Here is a 21563-nt window from a genome sequence, read left to right as displayed (position 1 = left end):
GGACGTGCAAATCCCCTCGACCCCAACAACACGCACACAAAAATGCGGTCAGATAAAATATGGCCGAAAACAGAATGCTTCCAGTCACGTCTTGGAAAGAAATTTTCTCACTAGAAGACCCTTAAGAAAGGGGGAAATTCCAATTTATGGCCAAAGGTGCCAAGTGAGAATGTCAGTGATTTTTTCTAGGGCTGCCTTCTCCACTTAAAAGATTTGGTCCGATGCAAAGAAAGCTGAACCTTGGCCAGCAATTAAAAAGACTGCTATGGTTTGAGCATTAGACCAATAAGCTGTCCATCTAGGTTCAAATCCCTGTTCAGTCATGGAAACCCAGTTGGCGAACTTGGGCAAATGATGCTATCTCAGCAAAAACCAAAATCAATCAAACAAACGAAAAACAACCCAAAAATTTGATACACTTTAGGGTTGCAATAAATTGGAAATAAGTCGGGTAACATGAAATTAGGCAGAAGATGTTGGCTCTGATGTGCAGAAGAGAAAACAATTCTGTACAAATGGCAAGATCTAACTATTTGTAATGAAACACATTTCAAAATAACTGTAAATATAAAGTCTCAAACAGTTTAGAACCATGTTAGGTAAAGGAATACTGTGCTGGTACGGCTGTACCAGGAGCTCCAACTTCATTTCTTTCTATTGAGTGTTTGCATGTATTCCAAAGTTCCATGCATTTTGCAATAAGGTGGCTTCCCTTGGTTTGCAATTACAGGGCCTATGACCCATCAATCATTGTTAAGTTTTGGTTCCGCCCCTTTCCCCAGGGCTCTGGGAGGAGAGGGAACCATTTTAGGTCAGTCTTGCATTGGAAAGCTTAGCTACAGGATGTGGATTAGCTCCACCTGTAGAGAAGCTTCGTTTCTCACAGCATCTGGGGGAAATTCCAGGAGAAAACAGTTCCAAAGGACTCCAGCTGGAGAATCTACAAAGTCTTGACTGGTAGGTCTACTCGGGACCCAAGAAGCAATTTGGAGCCGGGAGCAGAGCCCACACCAGCAAAGTTTAGAAAGTAGATTGCCCAAGGAGGGGTTAAAAGGGGTTTTTCTCTTAAAGAAAAGAAACAGTTCACAAAGCCAGTTGCCTGTCCCTTGTGGACAAGATTAAGAAAGCCACCAGTTGATTCAATGCCTTGAAGCATTTGTTTAATTTGTTGAAGATCTAAGAAGTATTTGATTGTTTGTTGAAGACTTAAGGAATAATAAAGGACTTTGTTAAACCTTTCAAGTTTCTAAAGACTCTGCATAGGAAAATCCTTAGGGCCTCTCACTCAAGGCACCCGGCTTCCCGCTGGACACAAAGAGCATGTCCTGTTCAAAAGCCAACTGCTACAGACCCAGCGTGTGACAGCACAAATACCTCTTCTCTACCAACCTGTTTGCAACTTCAAATCTTTCAGAAAAGCACTTAGATTATATCATCACCTAAGTGTTATATCAGGGCCGGGCTGTGGCACAACTGGTTAATCACCAGCAGCAATAAATCTTACCAACTGAAAGGTCGGCAGTTTGAAGCCCAGGGCAGAGTGTGCACCCAACCTTCAGCCCAGCTAAGTGTCCACCTAAGCAGTTTGAAAACAGCTGTGAGAGGTGAGTAGAGAAATTGGCACCACTTAAGCGGGGAGATATTTTACGGCACCATAAAAAGAAAATACCAGGAAAATGCCGGTGATCGAAGGAAGGAGTAGTCTGTGATCAAGGGCCCTTTGTCATAGAGGATAAAGTGACAGCGCCCCCCCCCCCCCCCGCCCAGAATCGAGCATAACCTCTAGGATGCCGAAGTTGTGAAAAATATCACAATAATATTTTTACCTGTTGTTTGTCTGATCTGTTTAACAGCATTGAATGTTTGCTGTGGATGTGTTCTGTGATCCGCCCCGAGTCTCCTTCGGGGTGAGAAGGGCGGAATATAAATGCTGTAAATAAATTAAAATAAATAACAAGGTCTGCACTGCTAACACTCTTAACAGGGCCTCTTTTGTGATATAACTTTGTTGTGTAACTCCCTTTCTCTGGAGATAATACTGAAACAAGCTCTGCCAGTCTTTGTGAAAATATAGTAAGACTCCATACGATGATTTCATTTATTCACGTCTGTGGGAAAAGCAACCTTTCTAAGAATTTGCACACTGGATGAGTATAGGAAACATTTGTCTTTCTGGTGACTTCCTTTCTGCTGCAAATCCATTCACCCCCCAAAAAACCTAAAATCGGAGGGTGGACGAGTTTGCATAAAGCAGGTTTATTCAAGGATTGAAGTCTACCTGCAATATCCAAGCACAGAGGTCTCAAATAGGCCTAACCTAGACATCAAGCGTATTTGATGTCTAGAATTTAAAGATAAAATTTATATTCTATCTTTCTCCCAAATGGGATTCCAGGTGGCTTACAATGATTTGAAAAGGTTCCACTAAAACATCAATTAACAAAAGTTAAAAAATGATCTGAGATGTCTATGTTTCTGGAAATTTGACAAGGCATTTGTCTCATAGCTGTGGTCACACAGTCAGAACAATCTGCTAATAGGGAAAGGTAACTTAGATACATACGGAGATGTTTCAAGACTTCTCATGGGCGCCTGAAGTGGATACTCGTGAACCCTGTATTTTTACTATACATGGATAGAATCACACCTGAGCAGTCAACAAAACGGCTCCGGAGGGAATATTTTTCGGAGCATGGGTAACTGAAACTGGGGATCATATCTATGGATAAGGGTGTCGTACTTTACATAACTCCATCTCATAAAACCTAAGTGCTGAATGAAGATGTGGTCCACAACCCACAACTGAAGGTGAGCCACTACCACCAACACAGCCAAATCTTTTCCATGTTGCTGTTGAATGCAGAGAAATTAAGTCTCACTCTATAACTTAAAACCACGGCACTCGTCTCAAGATATGTTTATGATTCTTAAGTGCAGCGTGAGTTAAGACTCTGGCAATTAGGGGAGCCAATTCTTCAGCAATAAATGAAAGGCAAACGTTTATACACTTGCACACACTTGAATTATACCAATTATGGATTGGTCCAATTCTGGGGCCTCTGCCAATTGACCTAATTACCCATGAAGCCTGGGAAAGCCGGGGCTCATTTCCAGTCTACAAGAGACCGGATATAGTTGAAATACCTAATCCCTGGAAGGTCACAGGGGTTAAAACTACTTAAGTACCAAATTTGGACTCACTCGAAAATTGCTATAATTCCTGATTAGTAGTACTGATACCGTGAGCGATTGCTTAGATTACACAAGAATTTTACAAACTGGGGTTAAGTAGGCCACAGGCACATTATTTTTGGATTGATATATTATACGGGCCCTTCGGCCTGTTTTGCTGAGGCATAGCATTTTGGCTCCCAGGAGATTTCAGAACTACCGAAAGAACACTTGCATTACCGCTGTCGAGTGTGTTGTTATTTTACAGTTTCTTTAATTAAATAGAAGAATTGGGTTTCCAAGACTTCTCCCAGAATGAACTCCAAGTAACTGGAAGCAGCTTGCACGGATAGGAAACTCTACGAGTTCAACCCCCCTTTTTGAAATGAGCTATGTTCCATAGTATTATTTATTTAAAGCATTTTTATTCCACTCTTCTCACCCTGAAGGGGACTCAGGGCATAGCACAACATATAAATGGCAAACATTAAATGTCGAAACATACTAGACCATACACATACAAAATCATTAAAATCACTTATTTTGAAGTTAAAATCTTGTAGTTAAAACTGTCTCAACAACCATATTGAATTTGGTTGGCACACTAAGAGTTCCTATTGCTGTCTCATTGCACAATCCCAATGCTCGGTCCCACAGCCACATTTTTAACATCCTTCTAAAGGACAAGAGGGAGGGGGCTGACATCTCATTAGGAAGGGAATTCCATAACCGAGGGGCAATTACTGAGAAGGCCCTGTCTCTCATCCCCGCCAAACGTGCCTGTGATGGTGGCAGGACCAAAAGCAGGGCTTCCCTAGATGATCTTAATCTCCGTGGTGGTTCATAGGAGAGATGCGTTCGGACAGGTAAATTGGGCCAGGGCCGTTTAAGGCTTTATAGGCCAAAGGCAGCACTTTGAATTGTGCTTGGTAACAAACTGGGAGCCAACGGAGTTGGCGTAACATGGGAGTTATGTGCTCCCTGTACTCCACTCCAGTAGCTACCTCTCGCTGGACTATTTGAAGCTTCCAAGAAGTCTTCAAAGGCAACCCCATGTAGAAGGCATTGCAGTAATCTAACCTAGATGTGATGAGAGCATGGACCATGTGGCCAATCCCTAGTATCTTCACATTACATTAAAAACCTGGTAGGAAATAAAGATGGATCAGAGCACTGCTCAGTCAAAATTATCTATCTATCTATCTATCTATCTATCTATCTATCTATCTATCTATCTATCTAATCTATCTATCTATCTATCTACCTATCTACCTATCTATCTATCTGCTTTTAGAGGATATAAATGCCACCTCACACTACCCACAAAATTTACCTCTCTCTTGCTAAAAATACAGCATATGTTGGTAGAAAATGCTAATGTGTGAAGCAGTCTGGAGAGTTATCTGAATGAAGAAGTGATATGTAAATTACAAATACATAGGCAAAATGTGACACAGAGCCATCATTTTAAAATATTCAGATGCATTCAAGAGATGAAGTCTTGCAAATAAAAGTTAAGATCATCCAAGCTGACAAAGTACATTGCAAATCAACAAATACATTTGCTCCTTTCTTAGGTGTCACCATCATTCGTTGTTTTGAGTATTTGTGCATTTGAAATTCTCTACTCCTGAAGTTGGGAGTAGAAAATGGCACAAGTCTCTCTCCAACCTGGGCAAAGGACAGAAAGTATATGACAGCCCTATCCTCTGAAAGTGAGCGACAGAGCTGTTTGGGAGGTTTCTGTGTCATGAATTTCTGTTCCGCCAGGTATCTCCCTCAAACCCAGAACCTCAATCAATGGCTGATACCAAATGAGAGACTCCCCCCTGGGCACACAGAAGACTGGGCGACTTGGAAGGCGCTGAACAGACTGCGCTCTGGCACCACGAGATGCAGAGCCAACCTCAAGAAATGGGGCCACAAAGTGGAATCCACGGCATGCGAGTGCGGAGAAGAACAAACCACTGACCACCTGCTGCAATGCAACCTGAGCCCTGCCACATGCACAAGGGAGGACCTTCTTGCAGCAACACCAGAGGCACTCCAAGTGGCCAGCTACTGGTCAAAGGACATTTAATCAATTACCAAGCTTGCAAACTTTGTGTTTTGTTTGTTTGTCTGTTTGTTAAAAAATGCAATGCATTGTTTTTGGTCTGCTCCTGAAACAATAAATATAAATAAGGTATCTCCCTTGCTTTCCTGGCCAAAACAGAGACTTGCGGCATGGATGTAAAAGCAAGAAGAGGCCCCACACCACTTCACTCATGCCATGGATCTGGCTCCTCTTTCTCTTCCTGTGTTCCACAAATCTTTTTTCTTCCCAAAAGAAGGGAAGTCCTGGGGGGAAGAAGGAACACGCAGCACAGAAGATGAAGAGGAGCCAGACATTGCAAGATGTGTGTGGCTGGTTTCTCCTCCTCTTCAGGTTTGTACTGTGATTCTGTCCCCCTCATTTTCTTATTTCCTTTTCCTATGAGAGTCTCGTGCCACACAAGAGAAGGAAAAGGAGAGGGAATCTGCAGGGCAAGGGAAGCGGCATGCGGGGCCAGCTCTCCTTTCTCCATATGGAACCACAGCAGTGACACCCCATTCCTCTCCTGGAGATATTTGTGATTTTCCCACTTCTACAGTGGAGCTGTGTTCATAACCACCATGAAAGTGGGGGAACGACTGCCCTGTAAAGCAGGAAACACAATCTACACAATCTTAAAACTAAGGAAGGCTAGCAGTGAGGTAGCAGCTCCTGGAGCGGCGAGGCTGAGAGATGGACAGAAAGCAGCACACACGAACACAATGCAGGCGTAAGGAGGCTAAAATAGCTGACCGCTCAACTCCCTTCTTTTTTTTTCTTCGCTCCTGTTTTTTCTTTTCCCCTTTCTTGTTGTAGAAATTGAAAAAAATATGAAACATTGGAATAACTCTGGAAAAGAATGGAGTATTATCTCAATTACTACAATGCCCCCCCCCCCCATGCTGTAGTCCATTATAATACAAATCCTGTGTACATGATACTCCCTTTTTACCTAGCATCTGATTATGCTCCAGACAGCTCAGAAGAGATCAAATTTACATTGGATCTATGGATGGGCTACGCTTCTCACTTTTGATATGAAAACAACGTAGACATTACTCAACTTGGAGAACAGAGATGTCGCTATTCTAAAATCCAATTATTTCTACCCAATGTGTGCCAATGTTCCCTTTCCCTTTCCCATTGTTCCTGGTCAATGATTCTGGGAGGGCAAAGGTGGTAGCAACAATCATCTTTGGGATTTCAAGCCAGCCTCAAAGTTACTCCAAAATGTTTGAACAGATACAAGTGATAGGGATGGTGGGGAGATCAAGGCATACAACAGAGTTGCAAATACCTTAGAGCATGGTTCCTAACCTTTGGTCTTCCTGGTGTTTTGGACTTCAACTCCCAGAAATCCCAGACATTTTAGCAGCTGTTAGGAATTTTGGGAGCTGAAGTCCAAAACACCTGGAAGACCAAAGGTTGGGAACCACTTCCACAGAGAGACTATTTCCCCTTGGGCAGGTGGAACCGCAGATATGGATTCCATGATTTCCCAGGTCTTACTATTATTTGCATAGATTTTACTGGTATGCTAGGTCCCTAGAATTGTTTTACATGGGACAGGCCAGGAGCCCCCGAACCCTTGTGCCGACAGGACTAAACACTGACAGGTCACAAGTTCAAATCCGGGGAGAGCACGGATGAGCTCCCTCTATTAGCTCCAGCTCCCTATACGGGGACAGGAGAGAAGCCTCCTAAAAGGATGGTAAAACACCAAAACATCCAGGCATCCCCTGGATAGCATCCTTGCAGACAGCGACCAGAAGTGACTTCCAGTTTCTCAAGTCGCTCCTGGCACACACAGGAGGGACAGGCTGTAAACTAATTAATAAATGACAAATATGTATCCTATCCAATTTACAGCATGCTAACACCCTGAATCATCCAATTCAATGAAAGAGTACACATCAGGGTTTCAAATGGCATATTGGGTGCTGTGCATGTTCTGGGTTGTTGTAGGTTTTTTCGGGCTTTATGGCCATGTTCTAGAGGCATTCTCTCCTGACGTTTCGCCTGCATCTATGGCAAACATCCTCAGAGGTAGTGATGATGATCTTAGTGTCCTAGCCAGTTCATAGGAGGAGATGCGTTCGGAGAGGTAAGTAGGGCCAGAACCGTTTAGGGCTTTATAGGCTAACGCCAGCACTTTGAATTGTGCCCAGTAGCAAACTGGCAGCCAGTGGAGCTGGCACAACAGAGGAGTAGTATGCTCCCTGAGTGCCGCTCCTGTTAGCAACCTGGTTGCCGAACGCTGGACCATTTGAAGCTTCTGATTAGTCTTCAAAGGCAACCCCACGTAGAGAGCGTTGCAGTAGTCTATACAGGATGTAACCAGAGCGTGGACTACCATGGCCAAGTCAGACTTCCCAAGGTACGGGTGCAGCTGGCGCACAAGTTTTAACTGTGCGAATGCTCCTCTGGTCACCACTGAAACCTGGGGTTCCAGGCTCAGCGATGAGTCCAAGATCACACCCAAGCTGCGAACCTGCGCCTTCAGGGGAAGTGTAACCCTGTCCAACACAGGCTCTAACCCTATGCCCTGTTCGGAATGATTCGAGTTAAGAATAGCTTGCACAGATTTTGCTTTGAAAATGTATTGAATTCTAGTGAATGGTAAAGTATGCTATACTTACTTTGCACAAGTTGCCATTTAAATATAGATCCAGACATGCTTCATTATTTTTGAATGTATATTTTCTGATTGTATATTAGATTGTTTATGTCAAACAATTAATAAAATAATTTTCAAAAGAAAAGAAAAGAAAATTTGAATGATGTATTTTGTGCATTTTAGTAGGTCTATAAAGGTACAGCTCTTTTGTGGGTTGTGTTTCATTTTGGTCAAAACAAGAATCAATAAGACCAAGTGTTTCCAGTGCTGTCTTGTCTTCCTCCACTCCACCATTTTTGATTGATCGTTTTGATTGTTTATCCTTTGCAAAGGCACAGTTGGTTCCAACTGAGACTAGATTTTAGATTAGATAAATTGCCTGAATCAATTCATAGCAGGAGCATGTTCTTAAACTTTCTATATTTTATGAGGAATTAGAAGAAAATATGGCAGGAATACAGACATAAACACTTGATGAAAACTATTTTTTTCCTTGGGGCACGCCAATTTCCAAGAACAAAAAGGGGGTGAGAATAGTGTGAATGAAATTAGCCTTGTAATTTTACACCAGCAGACATAAATATAAACATGAAGTTGGGTTTGCATTTAACTTTATCATGAACTATCCATTAAGGAATCATAACCTTCTGAGTAGGAGCCAAATGGGCTGTAAGAAGATGGGGAGCATACAGTAATTTATACCATACTTCAACACTCAAGATATGGAGATTTGTATGCAAGAACTGCACTTTAGACTCTATGCGGCGTAAAGAAATAAGCTTGCTAAACTGCCAACATATCTGTCAACCTATAGGTATTTTTGTCTTTAGGAAAATAGCACACAATGCAGCCCAGAGTGATAATTCAGAATCCAAATAGAAGAGCCACTGCTATCATTTTGGTTAAAATGTTCAGCTACAGTCCCTTCACCATTCAACACAAAAAGCAGAAGGATAATCTATTTTCATTCAAATTTCTCTCCTCACTCTGAGCATAAATGATTTGCCACAGTTTGAATGCTTATGGATAATCTATGACTACCAATAAAACAGCTTAACAGCAGATAATCAGACAATTCCACAAACAGTATTAAAATTATTATACTATCTGCTATCATCTGCAACTTTTGGACAATACGTCAGTCAGTTTCACGTAATCATATTTTTTTGCACCTGATTTAATAAAAAGTCAAGTTGAGCATCCCTTACCCAGAATGCTGAAATCCTCCAAAATCTAAAATTGTTCATACAGGTGACTAAGATAGTGACACCTTAGTTTTCCTATGTGGGGCAATGTACACAAACTTCACTCTGTGTGCAGAATGACTGTATTTCTTCAATTCTAAGAATTGAATTATATATAAGAATTTAATTTATATGACACTTTCCCTGTCATATAAACGTCTCTAAAAATGGGGTGTGCCTCCACCCACACAGACACACACTACTGTACATTAAGCAGTCTGGTTTTTGTTTTTGTTTTTTGCCAGTACTGAAATTAGCATGCATCTTACCATCAATAAAGTCTTAAAGAAATATAGCATTACTAGCCATCCCCTGCCACGCATTGCTGTGGCCCAGTCTTTGTATATGTGTTTTGAGTATGTATATATGTGTGTATGTGTGTATATGTGTGTATTGTTAATTGTTAATGTTTTTTGCTTATTTTGCATATGAGTTTTATGTATTGTTTTGTATAATTGCTGTTATTGTTTATTGTTGTATTGTGGGCTCGGCCTCTTGCACCGGTAGCGGGGTACAAATAAATTATTATTATTATTATTATTATTATTATTATTATTATTATTATTATATGTGTGTTTGCATATATATATATGGGTGTATATATTTGTGTATTTGTGTGTTTATATGTGTACATGCATATTGTGTGTGTGTGTGTGCTTGTCTATATGCATATTCGTGTGTACATATATGTGTGTGCATGTGTATATGTATGTGTGCATGTATATGTGCATGTGTATATGTATATATGTGTGTATGTATATGTATGTGTGTATATGTGTATATTTGTGTGTGTTTGTGCATATATACATGTGTGTATGAATGTGTGCATGTGCATATGTATATGAGTGTATGTGTCTATGTATATATGGTGTATTTTGGGGGTTTTAAAGTCTGTTTAGCTGGGGTTTTGTGTATCTCTGTGTGTGCGTGTGTGTGAGTGTTTATGGGTGATGGACACTCGTTGGGCTGTTAGGTGTATTGTGTCCAAATTTCGTGTCAATTTGTCCAGTGGTTTTTGAGTTATGTCAATCCCACAAATAAACATTGCATTTTTATTTATATAGATAATTATTGTATGAATTTACCTTCAGGCCATGTGTACAAGGTGTACATGAAACAAATGCATTTTGTTTAAGACCTGGGACCATCTCAAAGGTATCTCATTATGTACGTATATGTAAGATTTTCCAAAATTTACAATATCCTAAATTTAACATACTTCTGGTGCCCAGGATTTTAGATAAGAGATATTCAATCTGTATTTCATTTGCATTTTGGCCCTCCCCCACGAAATGTATATGATGGATGGTCTTATTTTCCCTCTGCAAGGATCTTAATTGGAATATGGAGCTGTCAAATCCAAGACTTGTTTTTCCAATTTAATTCCTAAAGCAAGCCAGACTTTTCTTGCATGTATCCAGAACGGTTTAAGTATTGAAGATGAACATTTTAAAAAATAATGTTTAAATGTTTACATCTAATATTTAGCTTGATGTACCCAGCTCAATCAGACATCAGTGCCAATATTATTTGAAATTACTGCTGAAAGGAGACAAGACCAAACTGAAATTATGAAATACAGTGGATGACATGCAAAATACAAGTTGCATAGCTTTTGATGGAGATTTGCAGTCTCCCCCAACCTAAAAGATAGAAACACACACTTACTCTCTTTCTTTCTCTGTCAGCTTGTCATTAATGTTATCTTTGATTGCAGACCTGGAGCCCTTGTGAATTATGGGATACCTGAGTGGCACTTGCAAGAAGAAGGAAATCATGGAGACCAAGTGAGCAGTGTAACCCAGCGCGACTGCGATGCTGCCATCATCTTTTGCTATAAGGAAGAACAAGGATACCATACTCAGTTTCATCAACAAATTCAAGTCTTCGGAGCTGGATCAATTGTTTTTTTAATATTCCCTTTTTCATTAACTTTCCTTTAAAACACGGAAATGGAGCAATTACAGTGAAGAAATTCACCTGATAGAATCAAACTAAGCTGAAAGATTAGAGAAGCATAGCTTCCAAGTTGAGACAAGTAATAGTCCCACTATATTTTGTGCCAATCACCTGAAGTCCTGTGTTCGGGTCACGATGCCTTATTTTAAGAAGAATACAGACACTTTGGAGCAGGTCCAGAGAAGAGCAAAGAGAATGATAAGAGGCATAGAGAACAAAATATATGAGAAAAGGTTGAATAGGTTTGGCATGTCTGGTTTGGTGACGCGAAGGCTGCAGGGATGCACTCTTCAAACATGCCAAGGATTACCATAGGGAGAAGTAGACAGGCAGGGTAAAACCAGGTCATAGAATCATAGAGTTGAAAGAGATCCTATGCACCATCCAGCCCAATGCCCTTCTGCTGTATAGGAAAAACACCATCAAAGCACTGCTGAGAGATGACCATTCAGCCTCTGCTTGCAAATCTCCAGAGAATTGGGACTCTACCACACTCTCGAGGCAGCACATTCCACTGTAAAATAGCTCTTGCCAGCAGGAAAATCTTCCTAATGTTTAGATGATATCTCTTTTCCTATAACTTGAATCCATCATGATATAATCATCATCATCATCATCATCATCATCATCATCATCTAGGAGCCCCCGATGGCGCAGTGGGTTAAACCCCTGTGCCGGCAGGACTGAAGACCGACAGGTCGCAGGTTCAAATCCGAGGAGAGGTGGATGAGCTCCCTCTATCAACTCCAGCTCCTCATACGGGGACCTAAGAGAAGCCTCCCACAAGGATGATAAAAACATCAAAATCATCCAGGCGTCCCCTGGGCAACGTCCTTGTAGATGGCCAATTCTCTCACACCAGAAGCGACTTGCCGTTTCTCAAGTCACTCCTGACACGACAAAAAAAATCAACATAATCATCATCATCTTTATTTATACCCCGCCACCATCTCCCTGAAGGGGACTCGGGGCAGCTAACACGAGGCCAAAGATACAATACAGCAACATAAAGTGCAAAATACAACAACAAAAACTGCATCACAATAAAGTACATACTGTGGCAAAATAAAGTAAACAAACAAAATAGCATAATAGAAAATCGAACACAATGGGCAGGCCAAATGGACAAGATAAAGGTAGGATGAGGTAGGAGTAGAAAAAGTGTATTTGAGAGGAGCTCAAAAAGAACAAACATCAGAAGGAACTGCTGGATAGTAAGACCAGCTTTTGATGGAGTAAGAAGGTTTGGCAATGGAACCAATTGCCTAGAGCAGTGTCTTTCAAACTCTGCTCCTCCAGATGTTTTGGACTTCAGCTCCCAAAAAACCTAACAGCTGGTAAGCTGGCTGGGATTTCTGGGACCTGAGGTCTACAACACTCGGAGGAGCAGTGTTTGAGAAACACTGGCCTAGAGAGATGATCAGGTTTCTTTCTAAAGATATCTGCAAAGTGAGTCTGGACAGCTCCCTATTGAGGAAGATCTAGCTCAGTGGTTCTCAATCTTCCTACTGCCACAACCCCTTAATACAGTTCCTCATGTTGTGGTGACCTCCAACCATAAAATTATTTCTCATTGCTACTTCATAACTGTAATTTTCCTACTATTTTGACTTGTCATGTAAATATCTGATATGCAGGATGTATTTGCATTCACTGGACCAAATTTGGCACAAATACCCAATATACCCAAATTTGAATACTGATGGTGTTGGGGGGGATGGATTTTGTCATTTGGGAGTTGGAGTTGCTGGGATTTATAGTTCACCTACAATAAAAGAGCATTCTCAACTCCACCAATAATGGAATTGAACCAATCTTGGCACAAAGAACTCCCTTAACTACAGAAAATACTGGGAGGGTTTGGTGGGCATGGACCTTGAGTTGTAGTTCACCTACATCCAGACAACACTGTGGACTCAAACAATGACAGATTGGACCAAACTTGGCACAAATATTCAATACGCCCAAATGTGAACACTGATGGAATCTGGGGACATTTGGGAGTTGTAGTTGCTGGGATTTATAGTTCACCTACAATCAAAGAGCATTCTGAACTGCATCAATGATAGAATTGGGCCAAACTTCCCACACAGAACCCCCATGCCTTGAAGGGACTCATTGGTGTGAGCCTACCTCCAGCCTCGCACGCTCTCCCTTGCACACACCATGCTGCCATGTGCTGAGCACACCTGCTGTCCCCTCCCCACTTGGAGTCTCAGAAACAGCCCTCCCTATTGGCTGAGAGAGGGCTTTTGGTGAGAGGGTTCACCATCTGTTTCCAAAAAGGAAGAGAAGGACAGGCTGAGAGATCTTCAGCCTTCTCTGCCAAAGGGGTTCCTAAGTCCATCAGGAAAAAATGTCTTTGGCGATCCTTCTTGAGTTTTGATCCTTTGGTCATCCCACCAGGGGTCTTGACCCCCAGATTGAGAAACGCTGCTCAAATTGAAGATCCTGAGCTGGGAAGAGCATTGGATTCAATGGTCTATGGGGCCCTTTCAGGGCTATGGTTCTATTATTCTAATTCAAGTGCTGGTGAGTTAATGTGTTATCCCTTTCCATGTCTACCTATTCCATTGTTGACTCCATGTCAAAGACCATCACACTTAACTTTAATTTCCATCACATCTCTGTTCAGGTGGAAGTTTTACCCACATCCCAATCCAACAAAGCTTTAAACCATCCCAGAGTCCTCATTCTCACTCATTATTATCTATCTGAATTCCTCTGGTGGAGTTGCCTCCTTCAACTCACACTTACCAAATGCATCTCCCCCATCTTATATCTCTCCCACTCTCTCTCTCTCTTTTCTCCCACCCCTTCCCATTAGGGCACATGAGCTAACGATTTTGACTAACAGATGTTCTCATATTCCATATATTTGGGCTTCTCTATAAGAAGAATAAGGGAAAAAAGAAAGCTTTTGGAGAAACATGGGAAGGCAGAGCCTATCACACCCCTGACTTCCATGAATTTGTGCCAAGCTTTTGGTAACAGGAGACAAGACACTGTAACTGGAAAACTATTTTTTCGGGGGAGAAAATCCCAAAGTCTTGCTGTAGAATGTGGGACGGAGAGGGGGAGGTGGACCGGGAAGCAAAAATATGTATTTCATTACAGCAAAGTATTTTGCTGTCATGGGTTAACTCCATCGTCTCCCGCTCAAATCTAATTTTCCACTACCTGTCTGCTTTAACTTCCAAGAAAATAAGATGAAAGCCACTCTTTGAGCCCAATTTCGTACTTTCTCCATTCAGTTTTCAGGTTTTCTGGGGAGTAGTCAGCCTAATTCTGTGAAGCAAGCTTGCCAAGAACAGCATTCGCTTTATTGGCACTCTTAGAGCAGCAGGTTGTTGAAGTAGGTCAAGGGGAGCAGTGGGTCAGGTCTTTTGTACAAAGAGCAGCAACTTTTTTATGAATACGAAGCCTACTATTTAGGACAATGGTTCCCAACCAGTGGTCCATGGACCACCAGTGGTCAGCAAGAACTAAAATATGGTCCGCAGCCTCACTGTTACTACATCGTTGCAACAAGAGCAACTAGTCTCGTGAAACCTTTTTATAGTGCTGAGGCTTATTAAATATGGTTTTCTGTGGGCAAGCAGATGATGACTACTAGATGGCAGATGTTCTGTATCAGAAACTAGAGCTGATGTGGTCTATCCAATGCAAGTTTCTGAATCATCAACCCAAATAACCAAAATGAATCTAAAGTTGACCAAAAACTTTAGAATCATAGAATCGTAGAGTTGGAAGAGACCTCATGGACCATCCAGTCCAACCCCCCTGCCAAGAAGCAGGAAAATTGCATTCAAAGCACCCGCGACAGATAGCCATACAGCCTCTGCTTAGAAGCCCCCAAAGAAGGAGCTTCCACCACACTTCAGGGCAGAGAGTTCCACTGCTGAAGAGCTCTGTCAGGAAGTTCTTCCTGATGTTCAGATGGAATCTCTTTTCTTGTAGTTTGAAGCCATTGTTCTGCGTCCTAGTCTCCAGGGTTGCTTGCTCCCTCCTCCCTGTGACTTCCTCTTACATATTTCTACATAGCCCTCATCATGTCTCCTCTCAGCCCTCTCTTCTTCAGGCTAAACATGCCCAGCTCTTTAAGCCACTCCTCATAAGGCTTCTTCTCCTCTGGACACATTGCAGCTTGTTAATATCTCGTTAATTTTCATAACCCTTTTGGTTGGAGAGTCAGCTCTGGCTAAAAAAAGATTGGGAACCACTGATTTAGGGAGTTACTTCCACTTGTACTTTAGTGTCCCAAAAAGGCCACACAATAGTTTTGTGTCTTCTTTTGGTCAATTCAGTACAGAAGAGGCAAAAGTGTACAACTTGGGTATGGCTTCATTGTTGTGGATTGCTCCTTCAGCCATCCTGTCTACTATGAATGGTCATTCTAGGAAGGCTGAAGGAGCAATCTGTTCCTTTTGGGGGCGTGTAAAAAAACCTCAAAGAAACAGGATATAAAAACATATACTTTCTTTGCCTATTTGAAGCAATGTTGAGTTTCAAAATGATAATGTGGACATGGCAAAATCTACCGCCAACTAAGAATGTAACCAGATAGAGGCAATCTCTCTACTTTGCGCAAAGCAAGAATGTTGTTGACAACAGTGCTATTTTTCTTTTGCTTTGAGGCTATAACTACCAAAGGAATGTATGGATGGATTAGCATGAGATATTATGAACTAGTAAGACTAGTAGATGTGCACAAAGAGGCTAATTATAGCAATGAAGCATAAAGTAATTCATTGCTAAGGGGTTTCCTGCCCTTAAATGTGAATATTCTTCATGAAACTGTCTGGGAGTGTTCCTTGTAAAACATCACCACACTTCCAACTGATTCTGTCATTTGGGTTATTACATTAGGTTGCTGGCACGCTGCAATTGGATACTGAAAATGAGCAGGTAAAAAAGGCCCAATTACCTTGAAAGTCTTCAGAATTGGGCAACTTGACTCCACAAATAAAATAATCCTTTTGATCATTCTGTGGATTTAAAAGCAGAAAGGGAGGTTGGACCGCAGCCATTGGAGAATAAAAGCTCAAGCCGTAAACAACAGGATCAAAAATGTAACATATAATGGGAGCAGACAGGCCTTCAAACATGTGTCCTAAATGTTTAACAGGAAAGCTAGGCAGAAGAAATCAAAAGTCATGTTCTATTTGGGTAGCAAAGTGCCGCTCTACAATTTGCCTTCTCTCCTCACTGCTTCAGAGATGGAGCTGCAAACTTAACCCTTGCCAAAGGAATACTTTGCTCTTGAGGATTAAGAGCAGTGAAGTTGTATTTGGCCCTTCTCTCCATTGTTTCAACAAAATTAATGGTACAGGGAGAGCCTAGAGAAGAACCTTCACCACTATAATAATGTAAACAAGATGTCTACCACATGTCCTAACTGCGACAATATGTTGTGCAAGGTATGGTCAAACTCAGGTCTGGGGGCCGGATGCAACCCCTTGAGCTCTTTTCTCAGGCCCTCCTCTCTCTTACCATCCTTCCTTCTCTATTGCCTTTCTCCTTCTCTCCCACTTTCTACTTCCCTTCCACCTCTTTGTCCTTCCTTCCTTCTTTCCCTCTCTCCCTCTTTCTCCTTCCTTCTTCCCTCCCTTCCAACCTTCCCTTTCATCCTTTCTTTCCTTCCTTCTCTTTCCTTCCTCCTTACTTCCCTCTCTCCCTTCCATCTCTCTTTCTCCTTCCATCCTTCCCTTCCACCCTTTCGTCGGTCCGTCCTTTCTTCCTTCTTTCCCTCTCTCCCTTTTTCTCCTTTGTTCCTTTCCTTTTGTTTTTCCTTTCTCTCTTTCCTTTATTCTTTCCTTCCTCCCTTTCTTCTTTTTCCTTCCACTCTTTCATCCTTCCTTCCCTTTTGTCTTTCCATCCCTCTTTCCTCCCTCCTTCCCTTCCTTCTCTTTTCTTCCTCCTTACTTCCCTCCCTCCCTTCCATCCCTCTTTCTCCTTCCATCTTTCCCCTCCACGCTTTCTTTCTTTCCTTCCTTCTCTCTTGTCTTCCTCCTTACCTCCCTCCCTTCAATCCCTCTTTCTCCTTCCATCCTTCCATTCCACCCTTTCGTCCTTCCTTCCTTCCCTCTCTCCCTCTTTCTCCTTCATTCCTTCCCTTTCGACTTTCTTTCTTTTTCTCTTTGCTTTATCCTTCCCTTCCTCCCTTTCCCCCTTCCTTCTCTTTTTCCTTCCTCTTTCTTTTCCTTCCACCCTTTCATCCTTCCTTCCTTCACTTTTGTCTTTCCTTCCCTCTTTCCTCCCTCCTTCCCTCTCCCTCTTTCCCCTTCCTTCCCTTCCCTTCCCTTCCCTTCCCTTCCCTTCCATCATCGAGAAGCCTGTCCTCTTAGCAGGGAGTGCTAGCATGAGGCCCCCAAGTTAAAAAGTTTCCCCATGCCTGTGCTAGATGGACCATGTTTTGATTTACAATCATCGTAATAACCAATCCAGCCTACTCCTATCTACTCAGACTAGCAGCATCACGTCCATGGAGCTTCCCAGCATTGATATCCAATATCTTTTTTAACAGAAATGCCACAAACTGAATCTGAAGAATCATGCTTACATAAACGTATACTCCAACTTTGGTACTAAGTGCTATCATTTTGCTTTTGAATAGTTAAGCTACTATTCAGAAAAATGCAAATAACAGTGGCATGCTTCTGGAGCTGGTATGGCTACAAAATCAGAAACTTACTGTATCAATAGGGTAAATATAGGAAAGCTCTGAAAGTAATTGCCTGCATCTGATGGTCAGTTGTGCATTCGTCTTCAAGAACTGCTCTCTGTAAAATAAGACAGAGACTGAAATGGTTAACCTCCCAATGATGGAAGCATGAAAGAACCCACACTAGTAATTAATTTTCCCCAGTTTAGATTATTTTAAATAAGACTCAAAATGGTAGAATAAAATACACTAAACATGACATAAATGATAGTTAACTTCAACAAAATTACCATTAATTATGGATTTCACCTTCTTAATCTATATTAAGACATTAATTCTGAGTAATTGGAAACCTGTAATACGGTTTTGTGTTTCTGAAAGAGTATACAGCAGACACAGGTAAACTCTGGCCCTTTTGGACTTCAACTCTCACAGTTCCCAACTGCTAGGAAGTGTGGGAGTTGAAGTCCAAAATACCTGGAGGGCCGAAGTTTTCCCATATATGGTATACATGTTGAAGCACCTGTTTTTCGAAAACGCAAAACACTCCAAAATCATAAACTGGACGTCAGAGAATGTGGCACTTTTGCTTTCTGATGCTTCAATGTACAGAAACTTTTGTTTCATACACAAAATAATTACTAATTATTGTGTACAGCTGAGGGGGGAATAAGCCACCTTTTCACCATTCTGATCAAACTGACTGTAGCTATAATGGATTACTTAAAGAACTGAGATTTCTCTTACCTTTTAGCAGTGCATTCTTTCCTCAACTCTTGAAGGGGTTCTTTGTCTAGCATGAGCTGCCGATATTCCTCCTCAAACACATTTCCTACCAAAGACATTTCAGGAAGAATGTATTTGGATTGTTGTTCCTTCCTTGGATGTAAATAGTGGCAACCACTGCAACACTACTGTTGGCGGTTCAAGTTTTAAACTACTCTTTACAATGCCAATTATGTATTCTCATAATTGTTGTGGCACAGCAAGTGGCTGAGGATTTGTTAGAGGATGAGGGGGATGCTGGGTTTCAAAATGAAGAGTCTGTGTGTGATCGGGAAGAATTGCAGGCCTCAGATAGGACAGAATTACAGACAAATGAGGCCGAGGCAGAAGAGGCCAATGTTTTAGATTCAAGTGCTTGTTCCCAAGCAACCGGGGAAAGTGAAAGTCCTTGAGCTGATGGGGAGTTTACCCGGGAAACTAGATTAGGCCTGAGAATGGAAGGAGTAAAAAACAGACAAACTAAATATTCTCACAAAAACTGCGAGAAGACCTTGAAGTCCAGGTGTGTTCGGCATGATGTCATGAGTGTCTGGACAGGCTTAAATTAAGTAATTTGGCTTCAGTACTCTCAAAGAAGAAAACATTGCTACAGGATGATATTACTGTCTCTGCTCTCAAGTTTATGATTCATGTTTCCTGTTCTGGCTCATGTATTTGTTCCTGGAAGGCTATGCCTTGGAAGAAGCTCCTGTTTTCTGGTTTATGGATTCATGTTTGAATAACTGCTATGGATTCTGGTTCTTTTGGCTTAATGTACCTTGCCATTTTTGGAATACTACTATTTTGTATTTCCTACTTTTGGATTACTGCTATTTTGTATTTTCTATTCTAGTGACCCTTTTGGAAATGCCCCCATTTCCCCTTTGTACCTGCTTTCCTTAAGAAACATTTCTAGATAGTATTACTGGACTCTGGTGTGGTGCAGACTGAAAGGGTGTTTCAGTGTTAGAGTGCAACAATAATCAGCAAATATGGTTTCAACCTCTATTTAAAGAAACCCTCATAGGTGGAGAGCCCACAGCAATCTATTCCACTCTTGAACTATGCTTAGAGTAAAAACAAACACCAAAAAAAAAAAAAAAAAACAATGTTCGCATGGAATCCTGTGACGATGTGTAATTTTATTCCTATGGTTATGTGTTGTTTAAATAGTAGTTAATAAATGTTAAGTATGTAGGATTATATTTTGTTAGAGATGGTGGCTGGCTTGGCTTGGCCTGAGTTGCCATACCAATGGGGTGGAGCCAAATGTCACCTAGCTGCACAGCTGTTTGAAATAGGCAGTCTGTGACCGTTACAGAAAGGACTGATTTCTCTAGTGGGAGAAACAGGGAAGAGTCTGTGACCATTAGAGTTGCAGGAAGGACTGATTTCTCTAGTGGGAGAAACAGGGAAGAGTCTGTGATCGTTAGAGTTACAGGGAAGACTGAAATCTCTGGGTGGAGATTCAGGGAACTAATTTGTGACCAAAGTGGTTACAGGAAAGGACCCGGTAGTGATAAAGCTACAGGGGGTTATTGATTCTGGGTTAAGAATCAAAGTTGGCTGGGAGCCAATTCTGTTAAATAAGCCTTTTAGCTTATTTGTTTTATTAGGACAGTTGTCCAGGAATGATACATCTGTTTACAGAAACCTCTTAAAGTCTGTACCTAAAGTTGCTCATGAAACCTTACTAATGTAACCTATCAAGATTTGTGCCTCTAGAGAAGAAACATCGAATCTGTTATACCTTGCTTGTTCCAATAAACTTGTTACTGTTTCTTTAAGCATTGCTTTGATACAGTTTCTCCTAAGTCAAACAGCCTGCATAAGTAGTAAAACCAAACCAGGGACAGTAAACACTACGCTATCAAATGAATAAATACTTCTGCAAATAATAGTCCCTTTATAAACCAGCTCCTAAGCTGATATTGATCATTGTCCGGCTTCCTCACAGATTTGGTGGCAGTAATTTTACGCTCCTTTACAAATCCCTTTTCTTGTAATTTGTATTATGTATTATGAAGTCCTCATGCTTCTTGACTTCTAGAAGAGCTTAGAGGAGAGGGTCTGGATGCTTGAAGAGACCTACGCAAGGAACCTACTGGCCTAGTGTTACAGTGGGAATGCCTCACCACCAAAGAACAAACTGGGCTGCTCTTGGACATCTCAATACTCCATGACCACCTGCCTGTCTGGTATAGAAAACTACTCTACTGACACTTACCTCTGTCAAATAGTGTACTTTGTTCCTTATGTAATAAGGCCACCTCTCGGCCCAGGGCTTTTTTCTGCCTCTCCAGCTCATTTCGAAGCACCAAAATCTTCAACTGTAAACACTCACTCTCCTTTTTCTATATAAAAAAATGTAAAAATAAGTGCTTAGTAAATACGTTTACACTTCTGATTTATGTAAAGTGCTGAACACAGCCTCCAACAAGCTGATGCACTAAAAGGTCATAACCCGTCCATCATAAAAAGACAAGCTTTTATGCAACAGCACCATGTTAAACTCAATTTAATCTGCAATAAACCATGTTCTGGTAACTGTACATGCAATTGTTGTGGGGTTTTTTTTAAAAAAAAATCACAATTTTCCCACTTTAATGGGGATCCTGAGCTTCCAATCCCATGGAGAAATACACAATCCTGAGCCTCAAACCTCAAGGGAAAATTGAGGGCTTGGTGCACTCCAAACTATGTAAGAGGGAGATTTTTTTAAAAGACTCTACAGAGAATCAATCACAGCGATTCCTAGTCTTGGTTTCTTTTTCTCAGTTCTTATGAGAGTGAGACCTTTATATCCAGGTTGTATTACATTTTTGCTATATATGATTCATGTGTTGAAAGGATTGTTTGAATGGATGGTGTGAGTTTTCCGGGCTGTATGGCCATGTTCTAGAAGCATTCTCTCCTGATGTTTCTCCCACATCTATGGCAGGCATCCTCAGAGACTGAGGTCTGTTGGAAACTAGGCAAGTGAGGTTTATATATCTGTGGAATGTCCAGGGTGAAAGAAAGAACTCTTGTCTGCTTGAGACAAGTGTGAATGTTGCAACTGGCCACCTT

General features: G+C 41.4%; 1 protein-coding gene across 3 annotated transcripts in view; it reads right to left on the bottom strand.

Annotated features, from left to right (window-relative positions):
* Nucleotides 1-21563, bottom strand: part of UVRAG (UV radiation resistance associated) — a 145792-nt gene that overhangs the window by 54067 nt on the left and 70162 nt on the right. For all 3 annotated transcript variants that reach the window (XM_060771249.2, XM_060771250.2, XM_067466464.1), the window contains 5 exons: nt 20722-20848; nt 18477-18561; nt 17760-17847; nt 15993-16053; nt 10775-10940 (listed from right to left, as the gene is read on the bottom strand). In XM_060771249.2, the coding sequence (XP_060627232.2) occupies nt 10775-10940; nt 15993-16053; nt 17760-17847; nt 18477-18561; nt 20722-20848 (527 nt within the window). The remainder of the gene's footprint in view (nt 1-10774; nt 10941-15992; nt 16054-17759; nt 17848-18476; nt 18562-20721; nt 20849-21563) is intronic.

The sequence above is a fragment of the Anolis sagrei genome, chromosome 3 (assembly GCF_037176765.1).
Source record: "Anolis sagrei isolate rAnoSag1 chromosome 3, rAnoSag1.mat, whole genome shotgun sequence".
NCBI lineage: Eukaryota > Metazoa > Chordata > Lepidosauria > Squamata > Dactyloidae > Anolis > Anolis sagrei.
Note: the sequence above shows the minus strand (reverse complement) of the source record. Positions and strands in the feature narration are given on the sequence as shown.